The 12,922-nt window shown below is 50.3% G+C and overlaps 1 protein-coding gene across 2 annotated transcripts in view; it reads left to right on the plus strand.

Annotated features, from left to right (window-relative positions):
• The window catches only part of SVEP1 (sushi, von Willebrand factor type A, EGF and pentraxin domain containing 1), a 456,592-nt gene that overhangs the window by 396,235 nt on the left and 47,435 nt on the right, over positions 1–12,922 (plus strand). For both annotated transcript variants that reach the window (XM_068234340.1, XM_068234341.1), the window contains one exon: positions 4,711–4,884. In XM_068234340.1, coding sequence (XP_068090441.1) covers positions 4,711–4,884 — 174 coding nt within the window. The remainder of the gene's footprint in view (positions 1–4,710; positions 4,885–12,922) is intronic.

The raw sequence follows: 12,922 nt of genomic DNA on the forward strand, positions 1-12,922 counted from the left end.
GTATAGGGGTCGGGTCAGTCTCGCATATAGTTCGCGGTTTGCAGCGAACGATTACCACTGAAGTTCAAGCGAATAAGTTTGCGGTCGACCCATTCGGGCCATCTCTATGTCCAACCCAGCTAAACTTCACAGAGTGTTCCTCGACCAAGATGGCGCCCACGCAGGTCGCCTCGGTCACATGGCTCCGACAATGTTAGATGTTTTTAGATGTTTTTAGTTGTTTTTTATACTTTTAGATACTTTTTAGTTATGTTTTAGTTTTAGTTAGCAGTTTTTTAGCCACAGGCTCTCCTGGTACCTGTTGCCGATTCTGCTCCCGCCTTCGGGCACACGGCGGCTCCCGGTCTGTACCCAGTGTCTCCCGGCCGCAACTCCCCGGATCCTGGATGTCGGTACCCCCAGCCTCCTGTTACCTGTCCGCTGCTCCTCTGGTTGCCCACATAGCCTCCCACTGCACCGGGTACCTCCTGCGCTCCTGCTCTCGACACTCGGTGGCTCCTTCCTGACTCCTGGCGGCTCCTGGACACAGCCCGTCGCTGCACCCAGTGCATCTCCCGGCTGCTCCGTCCTGCAACGTGTCCGCTGCTCCTCGGTGTCCGCCCACATAGCCTGCCGCTGCACCGGAAACCTGCTGCATCCCCAGCTCACTCTGGCTCCCGGACTGTCGCAGCACTGCCAGCTTCTAGATCCCGACACTGCTCTGCGGCCCCAGCAACCTGCTCGCCGCCCTCGGCTGCCTCCCGGACAAACAAGCACCTCCTTGGCCTGCTCCCCATCCATCTGCGGGAGCGGTCCCCCCCCCTACCGCACCCACGTGGCCTGGCCTGCATCCACGCGGGCCGGCCTGCACACCAGCAACCACGTGGGCCGACCTGCACACCAGCAACTCTGGGGCTGCATCCCGCCTAGGGGGGAAAGGAAGGGCTCCGCTCCACCGGCCTGCACACCATCAACCTGGCCTCCGGGACAGCACATCGCCCGCCTGGAGGACTCCATGCCACAAGCCTCTCCTCGGTGAGTTCTGCCCTGGGTGAGCTTCTGACGCTCGTCCCCCCCATCCTCTGTCTGACTGAAATAGACTGTGCTGTGTTGTGCCTGCTCCATGTCATCTGTGCCTGCTCCATGCCATCTGTGCCTGCTCCATGCCATCTGTGCCTGCCACACACCACCTTGTGCCTGCTCCATACCATCTTGTGTGCCTTAGCACGTGCTGTACTGCCCGCTCCCTCCCATCTACCTGTGCCACTGACTGTGCCGTTCTGCTTGCTATTCTCCCATACCATCTACCTGTTCTACCCATACCATCTATCTGTGCTATAGTCTGGGCCGTGCCGCTGCACCATACCACCGCCTGCTTTGCACCACTGTGCCATTCTGCTTGCTCCATACCATCTATCTGTGCTATAGTCTGGGCCATGCCGCTGCACCATACCACCGCCTGCCTCGCATCACATCTACTGGCTGCTTCATATACTGTGCTGCCTGTTTCATCCCACCTACCGGCCCGCACACTGTGCTATGTACTGGGGAAATTATGCCATGGGTGCAGTACGGACTACCATCCTTTCCAGAGAAGCCCTTCTTAAATGGGAACCCCCGGCCAGCCAGAACCCCCCATCAGGCTCTTCCCTGTGGAATGCCGTCACCGCACACATCAAAGATCTCTCCGCCAAGTGTGCACCTAGCAAACGCCGCCACAGAGGAAGGAGGGCGGGGGCCCAGGTCCGACTCAAAAGGAAAGGCCTTAGCTCCCCTGTCCCTGCCATCCTACTAGCAAACGTCTGCTCACTCCCCAACAAACTGGATGAGCTGCTCCTCCTACTCGGCAGCAAACCCCAGATCAGCAAGAACACCCCTGTTCTCTGTTTTACCGAGACCTGGCTGTGCGACAGCATCCCTGACAACTCCCTACAGGTACCTGGCTACGACCTCCAAAGAGCAGACCGTGATGCAGCCCTCTCAGGGAAAACGAGAGGCGGAGGTATCTGCTTTTACATAAACACCTAATGGTGCTCCTACACCACCACTCTCCACAAGGCCTGCACCCCAGATGTTGAGCTCCTTGCCATAAAATGCAGGGCTCGGTACTCCCCGAGGAAGTTCTCCTCCCTTGTCCTCATTGGGGTCTACATTCCCCCTGACGCATGCACAAAGACTGCCCTGCAAGTACTCAACGACTGTATCTCGCGGTGGGAAACAGCCCTCCCTGAGGCCCTTTTCATCATCTTGGGCGACTTCAATAAGGCAAACCTTCGGTACGTGAGGCCCCTCTACAAGCAGCACATCACCTGCCCTACCAGGAACTGTAACACCCTGGACCACTGTTACACGGTCCACAAGAACGCTTATAAGGCCATCCAAGGAGCCCCCCTGGGGAACTCTGACCACAACACAATACACCTGATTCCCACCTACAGGAGGCTCCTGGAGAGATCAAAGCCCGTCACCAAAACTATTAAAAAGTGGACAGCAGATGCCAAGCTGGAGCTCCAAGCTTACTTTGAAACCACCGACTGGGGAACTCTGGAGGCACCCACCCTTGATGAATGGGCTGAGAATATCACCTTCTACATTAGCTTCTGTGAAGATGCATGTATTCCATCCAAGTCCTTCAGAGTCTACCCCAACAACAAGCCATGGTTCAACGACAAGCTTCGCCGACTTCGGAAACGCAAAGAGGAAGCGCACAGGTCTGGCTCCCCAGAGGAATTCAGAGAGGCCAGGCTCACTCTGAAAAAAGAATTGCGAGCGGCAAAGAGGGCCTACGCCGAGAAGCTGGGGCTCTGCCTCCAGTCTACCAACACACGGGAGGTATGGAAAGGCCTGAGAGCAGCCACGAATTTCAAACCAGCATCCCAATCGGTGACCCCTAGCCAACGACTGCGGAGGAGCTCAATGAGTTCTACTGTAGGTTTGAGCAACACCACAACCAGCCCGCGGGTCATCCAGCATCGACCCCTCCCTCTGACGAACTCGGCGCCCTGGCTCCTAGCGTTGTTCTGGAATCCGTTGTACTCCGGCACCTCCGGAAGCTGAACCCCAGGAAATCTTCCGGCCCGGACGGTGTGTCGTCTACTTGCTTGCGAACCTGCGCCGATCAGCTAGCCCCTGTGCTCACCTCCCTGTTCAGGCAGTCACTATCTGACGGTACAGTCCCCTCCTGCCTAAAGAGGTCTATAATTGTACCAGTTCCAAAAAAAACAGGCAGTACCGAGCACAATAACTTCCGACCAGTGGCCCTAACCTCTAACATCATGAAGCTCCTCGAATGGTTGGTCCTTGCCCACCTGAAGGGGTCCACGGATGCCCTTCTAGACCCGCCCCAATTTGCATATAGGGCAAACAGATCCGTGGAGGATGCCATCAATGTCAGCATGGCATACATCACTGAGCACCTGGACAGCCCGGCCTCCTACGCCAGGATCCTGTTCCTAGACTTCAGCTCGGCGTTCAATACGATCTGCCCAGACATCCTGATCACCAACCTGACGCAACTTGGAGTTGATCCTACTCTCCAAGCATGGATCAAGGACTTCCTGACAAATAGAACGCAACAGGTGAAGCTTGGCAACTACTACTCCAGCGTACGTACCACCAACACCGGGGCTCCACAAGGCTGTGTTCTGTCACCTCTACTGTTCTCCCTGTACACCAACAACTGCATCTCATACGCTGACTCTGTGAAAGTCATAAAATTCGCAGACGACACCACTATCATTGGCCTAATTGGAAGCAACGGGGAGCAGGAATATCGTAGCGAGGTCGAGAGAATAGACAACTGGTGTAGAGACAACAACCTAGTTCTCAACACAGCAAAGACTGTTGAACTGGTGGTAGATTTCAGGAGGAATCCCCCCCCCTCCGTCCGGTCATCATTGGAGGAACAGAAGTCTCTACTGTGTCATCGGTCCGGTTCCTGGGCACGACTCTCACTAACAACCTGAAATGGGAGCACAACACCACCAAAATTCAGAAGAAATCCCAGCAGAGGATGTTCTTCCTGCGCCAACTGAAGAGATTCGGCATGCCCAAGGAGCTGCTGACCAGCTTCTATACTGCCACTATAGAATCCATCCTCTGCTCCTCAGTCATTGTCTGGTACGGGGGCGCAACGGCCAGCGACAAACAGAAACTGCAGAGAGTCATAACTGATGCAGAGAGAATCATCGGGTCTCCGCTTCCACCTCTTGATCTCCTCCACTCCGCTAGGTTGAGGAAGAGGGCCTCCATGATCTCCCGTGACCCCTCCCACCCTGGCAGCCACTACTTCAAGCTCCTCCCACTGGGACGTCGCTATAGGACTATTCCATCCAAAACCACCAGGCGGAAGAATACCTTCTTCCCCCTAGCTGTACGGTCACTGAACTCCAACCTCCCCCGGCCCGGCCTGCTGTTCTAACTGCCGGGTTAGCCGGCCCCGGACGCTGCCTGCCTTGTTCCTATCCGAATATGGACTCGGGGCCCTTAACAGCATTTTATTTTATCTGTCTACTGCATTTTTATAACTGTCTACTGCATTTTTATAACTGTATGTGTTGTATGTCTGCCTACGTCACCTATGCCATGTGTACCACAAATAATTCCGACTACAGCTCTGCTGTATTTGGCGAAATAAAACTGATTCTGATTCTAATATAATGTTCTACTATGGGTATTTATACTCAGCTTATCATGGGTGGAAGTAACTTAGTGTGTTGTTTGTGTCTGCAGGTGTGGTCTGTGAGCCTCATCCATCAGTTGAAAATGCTATGCCTGTTACAAGAGGAAATACATATAATAGCAATGTCACCTACATATGTGATATTGGTTATCATCTAGTTGGACCAGAAAATGTAACATGCCTGGCTGATGGAACGTGGAGTCATCCTGTCCCATTCTGCAAAGGTGAGTGTTCTCGTTCTTGCTTTCTACAAGGGAAGCTCAGACCATGCTATGGCCCATATGCAACTGACTTTTTCTCCTAGGTGATAACTTCCATCTTGTCAATAAAATGCCTTTTAAACCACCAGCAACCGAACAAATGCTCAAAAGAATTTTGACTGTAGTCTTGGGCCTTCTTTTTGGTACTTTTTCAGTTGGAAAGTGCTGAAAAGTTGTTTTAAATTGAAGAAGAAAAATTATCTCGTAGGAGAAAACTCAGTAGAAAAAGTTAATTGCATATGGGCCTATATGTCAGAAGTTATAATTTCTGAGACCAGAGATACATTTAGTGTCATTAACATTTATATTTACATTTGTTAGATTTATACAATGTTGTAATATACTTTCAGTTTGAGTAAATGAAGGCAGATGATATCATCATATCATTGTACAGTTTTTATTGAATGACGTGTCTGAAAAGAGCTCTCCATGTGGTGTACCCATGTACTGCTGCCATTATGAAAGCTGAGTGGGTGCTTTTTCTACTTTATGGTATTTATTTTTGTTATGGACTGTCTAGTGGAAGAAGTCCTTGTAGCTGCAGTTTCCATGGTTGTGGGTGCAGCACCAGTCCTTGACAGACATGTTGTCCATGAAGTTCCTAAAAGATATATAAAGCCAGTGGGTGATTTACCCCATTAATACCTGTCTAAATATTAATTTAACATGCTTTAATAACTTTAAATATCTTTGTTTATTTGGTATAAAGTTTTTTTTTAGGATAATGCGCATGGCTTGGCAACTGTTCAGAGATTACCAAGTATAAGGATGAGTAAAATATCCTGATATTCACTTTCTTGATGAGCCCAGGACCACTAAATGATCTGTAACTCTCAGTTAGCATAACTCTAAAGTCAGGCTTTGCCCTGTCCCTAACCACGTCTTCCCTCCATACCCTGTGCCCAACACTCTTTGTTACAGATGACCAATCTTAGCTCTTAATCTAAACAAATTCCTTAGCAGGTGCCTAATATTAACTCTGGCTTTTCTTCTAAAAGTATTCTTTATCTAAAACTGTTAAATTATTACCTCCAAAAATGATCCCGCCCCCTACCAAAAAAACCCAAACCTTTTGATATGATTTGGCACTAGTTTCAAATATGATAGCAATGCTTTTGGTTCATAGGGATAGCACAGGAAACAGCCTTCTGAGAAACATAAACTTATTTTTGGAATTTGGGGCAAGTATTTTTCAGTAAAATGTAACTTAGAGTGTTTACTCACACTGAGCACCAGTAAAAATGTACAATTAATATAGCAATTCCAAATCCTCTATACTAGTGTTTCTGGTAAAGAAATTTGCAATTATATCCTTTCTAAACAAATAATGAGATCACCCACATCACTTACTTGCCTGGTTTATCTCACCATGCTGGGAGAGCCGGTTGGTGTAATAGTGCAAGGAACTGAACTGTCCTTCAGTTGGGGGTGGGGGGGGCAAGCCAGGGCCAGCTCATGTGCTGTAGATCTTCCCTGCATTGCATGCGCACCAGCATGATATGTAATGCTGCACAGTGTAGTGCCAAAGCGGATCAAAGTGTTGGACTTGGTCCAGCACTGTGATGCACTTGATGCTGTGCCAGAATAGGTCCAGTGGTGGTATAGGCATCAGGGAGCCCACATGCGCCTACATAATATTTATATTATATAGCGTAGCATGGGGACAGCAGTGATCAAAGTGTCGGACTTGTCCAATACTTTGATCTGAATGGGCTGATAATGTGTTGGATTATTTCCAACAACTCCACCCTTAGCAGAAGCCATTATGTTCCTTGGGGGACTGTGTCTGACATCGGAGCTGGAGGGGAAAAATCCACCATCGGACCAAGTTCAACAGTTCATTTGCATTGGTACCAATTCAAGTTTTTTAACACTTGATGTGCTAGAAAACAGAAAGGGACTTCAGACAATCTCTTAGTACGACTAGTACTATAGGTACCTATGTTTATCTCAACATGTTACATGTCATTTCAAGTACTCTTTAAGCCCTTTGCAAGTTTCTTAAAGAGGATCTCCATCCTAAAATACAAAATCCTGTGCGCTGCTGTAATGAAAAGTTATATTTACCTGCGGTGTCTTGTCCCACAAAGCCGTCCCGAAGACCCCGCATCAATCCACTTCCGGTGCCTGGCCTCGCCTACCCTCTCTCCTTGAAGAAAAATCATCCAAGCTATATACTGTACTAAATATCTTGGCGTTTTTTTTCTCTGAGGAGAGAGGTAGTGTTGGGCGAACATCTAGATGTTCGGGTTCGGGCCGAACAGGCCGAACATGGCCGCGATGTTCGGGTGTTCGACCCGAACTCCGAACATAATGGAAGTCAATGGGGACCCGAACTTTTGTGGTTTGTAAAGCCTCCTTACATGCTACATACCCCAAATTTACAGGGTATGTGCACCTTGGGAGTGGGTACAAGAGGAAAAAATTTTTTAGCAAAAAGAGCTTATAGTTTTTGAGAAAATCGATTTTAAAGTTTCAAAGGGAAAACTGTCTTTTAAATGCGGGAAATGTCTGTTTTCTTTGCACAGGTAACATGCTTTTTGTCGGCATGCAGTCATAAATGTAATACATATAAGAGGTTCCAGGAAAAGGGACCGGCAATGCTAACCCAGCAGCAGCACACGTGATGGAACAGGAGGAGGGTGGCGCAGGAGGAGAAGGCCACGCTTTGAGACACAACAACCCAGGCCTTGCATGAGGACAAGAAGCGTGCGGATAGCATGCTTTGTACCACCATGCAGTCATAAATGTAATAAAGATAAGTGGTTCAATAAACAGGGACCACGCGGCAACGCTAACCCAGCAGCAGCACACGTGATGGAACAGGAGGAGGCGCAGGAGGAGAAGGCCACGCTTTGTGAGACACAACAACCCAGGCCTTGCATGAGGACAAAAAGCGTGCGGATAGCATGCTTTGTACCGCCATGTAGTCATAAATGTAATAAAGATAAGAGGTTCCATAAACAGGGACCGGCAACGGTAACCCAGCAGCAGCAGCAGCAGCAGCAGCACACGTGATGGAACAGGAGGAGGCGCAGGAGGAGAAGGCCACGCTTTGTGAGACACAACAACCCAGGCCTTGCATGAGGACAAAAAGCGTGCGGATAGCATGCTTTGTACCGCCATGTAGTCATAAATGTAATAAAGATAAGAGGTTCCATAAACAGGGACCGGCAACGGTAACCCAGCAGCAGCAGCAGCAGCAGCAGCACACGTGATGGAACAGGAGGAGGCGCAGGAGGAGAAGGCCACGCTTTGTGAGACACAACAACCCAGGCCTTGCATGAGGACAAAAAGCGTGCGGATATAGCAGCAATGCTTTTTGCCGCCATGCAGTCATAAATGTAATACAGATGAGAGGTTCAATAAACAGGGACCGGAAACGCTAAACCATCCCAGATGTTCATCGGTCATGTTACTTGGTTGGGGTCCAGGAGTGTTGCGTAGTCGTTTCCAATCCAGGATTGATTCATTTTAATTTGAGTCAGACGGTCTGCATTTTCTGTGGAGAGGCGGATACGCCGATCTGTGATGATGCCTCCGGCAGCACTGAAACAGCGTTCCGACATAACGCTGGCTGCCGGGCAAGCCAGCACCTCTATTGCGTACATTGCCAGTTCGTGCCAGGTGTCTAGCTTCATGCCCGGTTTCAGGTCCAGCGGTGCCAGCCACAAATCCGTCTGTTCCTTTATTCCCCTCCAAATTTCCTCCCCTGTGTGCTGCTTATCCCCAAGGCAGATCAGCTTCAGCAACGCTTGCTGACGCATGCCAACAGCTGTGCTGCACTGCTTCCACGATCCTACTGCTGCTGGTGCTGGGTTAGCATTTCCGGATGAGGTACAGCTTTGAGATGCGTTGGAGGAGAAGGAGTCAGAGAGGTAGGTGCTGCTGTTGTTATCCAGCTGTTTGCGGCGTGGGCAACACCCGCGCCGTAGCAGGTGAGGAATCGCTGCCAGGCTCCACAAGGTTCACCCAGTGCGCGGTAAGGGAGATGTATCGACCCTGGCCGAACGCACTCGTCCAGGTGTCAGTGGTGAGGTGAACCTTGCAGGCAACGGCATTCTTCAAGCTTCGGGTTATTTAGCTGACCACGTGCTCATGCAACTCAGGCACTGCAGAGCGCGCAAAGTGGTAGCGGCTGGGAACCACGTAACGTGGGATGGCCACTGACATCATGCCCTTGAAGCTGTTTGTCTCCACCACTCGATATGGCAGCATTTCGCAGGCCAGAAGCTTGGCTATGCTGGCTGGCTGTTACTGCCACGGCCCGGGGGTCATTTGCTGGCAATTTCCTCTTGTGCTCAAACATCTCAGAGACAGACAACTCAACCGTAGCGCTGCACACCGAAGGGCTGTTGGTTGTTGTGTTTGATGAACACTGGGAGACCTCAAGAGCACTAGTCCGGAAAGTGTCAGCATCGTCTGATGTTTGTGAATGTTGTGAACCATGCAATGGCTGGGCTACTGCTGCTGCTGAGGCGGGTCTGGTGGTGAGTCTGGTGAACCCAAGGGAGGCAGTGTTGCTGGTGGTACCCTGTCCTGCCGCGTTTGCCCACAGAGTGGGATGTTTGGATAGAATGTGGCGGCTCATGCTGGTGGTGGAGAGGTTGTTAATACTTTTCCCCCTGCTCAGGCGGGTCTTGCACACCTTGCAAATCGCCATGGTAACATCCTCAGTGCAGTCTTCAAAGAAAGCCCAGACTTTAACTGGCTGAGGACTCGGACCTCGTGCGTGATGTGCTGGTGCTGCTTAACCCACTGCTGGACGCTTGAGAGGTCATCCAAGTAATTATCTGGTCCTGTTCTTTTGGATCTGTGAGGGTTGTTGTCCTGGACAACATGGGCAGTATTGAGTGGGTTTTCTTGGGTGCTCCCCTGTGGCCTGTACGTGAACCGTCAGGGGAAACACCTCTTCCCTTGCCCCTCCCTCTTTCACCGGATTTCTTCCTCATTTCACTTATCCTTAAAGTACACGCTGACTGGCAGCAGTACAGTGGCAGTACAGAAATGCTATACAGTGGTGGGTGAGCGGTGTACCACTATTGTCAGCAGTGACACAGAGCACAATGCTATACAGTGGCGGGTGAGCGGTGTACTACTGTTCCCAGCAGACACAGAGTGGAAGTAAACACAATGCTATATAGTGTGGCTGAGCCGTGTACACAGAGTGGCATTAAACACAATGCTATATAGTCTGCTATATAGTCACCCCGAACAGGGTGATGTTCTGCAGAACCCGAACAGTGGCAAACACTGTTCGCCCAACACTACTGGGAGGGAACGCAGATTTTAGTACCTAAACACACGATACAACATGTTTTCCGGGGTCGGACTCTGAGGCACATACAGATGGTCCCGATCATCATCCTCATCATACAACTCTTCTCCTGAGTCTGACCCACCCACCACCTCTGCCACCCCAACATCCCCAGACACAGACCCCTCATCGTCCTCAACATTAACTTGGGATGCTGGCCTGAGCCAGACCTCCTCCTCCACATCAGGCCCCATCATCTCCTCAATGGCAGCCCTCATTAATCGCTCTGGCGACGGACTGATGGACACAACGTTCTCCTCCGGGGAGGGCTGCTGCTGACCAGTGACCACTGGCTGCTGGGGTGGATGTTATAGCTTGCGTGGGGCGTTGGCTGTTGCTGTTGTTGGGAGTGCTGCTCACAGCGGAGGTCTCTGGGGAACTCATGTTGAGCTCATATAGTGGTTGACGGTGAGTGGAGTATTACTGATCCCAGCAATATACACACTGACTGGCAGAGTACGCAATGCTATATAGTGTGGCTGAGCGGTGTACACAGAGTGGCAGTAAACACAATGCTATATAGTCTGGCTGAGCGAGCGGTGTACTACTGTTCCCAGCAGAATCAGAGTGGCAGTAAACAATGGTATATAGTCTGGCTGAGCGGTGTACACAGAGTGTCAGTAAACAATGGTATATAGTCTGGCTGAGCGAGCGGTGTACTACTGTTCCCAGCAGAATCAGAGTGGCAGTAAACAATGGTATATAGTCTGGCTGAGCGGTGTACACAGAGTGTCAGTAAACAATGGTATATAGTCTGGCTGAGCGGTGTACACACAATGCTATATAGTCTGCTATATAGTGTCAGTAAACAATGGTATATAGTCTGGCTGAGCGAGCGGTGTACTACTGTTCCCAGCAGAATCAGAGTGGCAGTAAACAATGGTATATAGTCTGGCTGAGCGGTGTACACAGAGTGTCAGTAAACAATGGTATATAGTCTGGCTGAGCGAGCGGTGTACTACTGTTCCCAGCAGAATCAGAGTGGCAGTAAACAATGGTATATAGTCTGGCTGAGCGGTGTACACAGAGTGTCAGTAAACAATGGTATATAGTCTGGCTGAGCGAGCGGTGTACAACTGTTCCCAGCAGAATCAGAGTGGCAGTAAACAATGGTATATAGTCTGGCTGAGCGGTGTACACAGAGTGTCAGTAAACAATGGTATATAGTCTGGCTGAGCGGTGTACACAGAGTGTCAGTAAACAATGGTATATAGTCTGGCTGAGCGGTGTACACAGAGTGGCAGTAAACACAATGCTATATACTCTGGCTGAGCGAGCGGTGTACTACTGTTCCCAGCAGACACAGAACAGTAAACAGAATGCTATATAGTGTGGCTGAGCGAGCGGTGTACCACTATTCCCAGCAGACACAGAACAGTAAACAGAATGCTATATAGTGTGGCTGAGCGAGCGGTGTACCACTATTCCCAGCAGACACAGAACAGTAAACAGAATGCTATATAGTGTGGCTGAGCGAGCGGTGTACCACTATTCCCAGCAGACACAGAACAGTGAACAGAATGCTATACAGTGTGGCTGAGCGAGCGGTGTACCACTATTCCCAGCAGACACAGAACAGTGAACAGAATGCTATATAGTGTGGCTGAGCGAGCGGTGTACCACTATTCCCAGCAGACACAGAACAGTGAACAGAATGCTATATAGTGTGGATGAGCGAGCGGTGTACCACTATTCCCAGCAGACACAGAACAGTAAACAGAATGCTATATAGTGTGGCTGAGCGAGCGGTGTACCACTATTCCCAGCAGACACAGAACAGTGAACAGAATGCTATATAGTGTGGCTGAGCGAGCGGTGTACCACTATTCCCAGCAGACACAGAACAGTGAACAGAATGCTATATAGTGTGGCTGAGCGAGCGGTGTACCACTATTCCCAGCAGACACAGAACAGTAAACAGAATGCTATATAGTGTGGCTGAGCGAGCGGTGTACCACTATTCCCAGCAGACACAGAACAGTAAACAGAATGCTATATAGTGTGGCTGAGCGAGCGGTGTACCACTATTCCAAGCAGACACAGAACAGTGAACAGAATGCTATATAGTGTGGCTGAGCGAGCGGTGTACCACTATTCCCAGCAGACACAGAGTGGCAGTAAACAGAATGCTATATAGTGTGGCTGAGCGAGGTACACAGAGTGGCAGTAAACAGAATGCTATATAGTGTGGCTGAGCAAGCGGTGTACTACTATTCCCAGCAGACACAGAGTGGCAGTAAACAGAATGCTATATAGTGTGGCTGAGCGAGGTACACAGAGTGGCAGTAAACAGAATGCTATATAGTGTGGCTGAGCAAGCGGTGTACTACTGTTCCCAGCAGTGACACAATGACAGGGGGGACCCTGGCTAGCGTGGCTGGAGCGCGAACTACCCTGCCTGCCTACCCAAAGCTAAACCCACAGACAAATGGCGGAGATATGACGTGGTTCGGGTATTTATTTACCCGAACCACGTGACAGTTCGGCCAATCAGAGCGCGTTCGGGTCCGAACCACGTGACCCGTTCGGCCAATCACAGCGCTAGCCGAACGTTCGGCCATGCGCTCTTAGTTCGGCCATATGGCCGAACGGTTTGGCCGAGCACCGTCAGGTGTTCGGCCGAACTCGAACATCACCCGAACAGGGTGATGTTCTGCAGAACCCGAACAGTGGCGAACACTGTTC

The sequence above is a fragment of the Hyperolius riggenbachi genome, chromosome 1 (genome assembly GCF_040937935.1).
Source record: "Hyperolius riggenbachi isolate aHypRig1 chromosome 1, aHypRig1.pri, whole genome shotgun sequence".
Lineage (NCBI taxonomy): Eukaryota > Metazoa > Chordata > Amphibia > Anura > Hyperoliidae > Hyperolius > Hyperolius riggenbachi.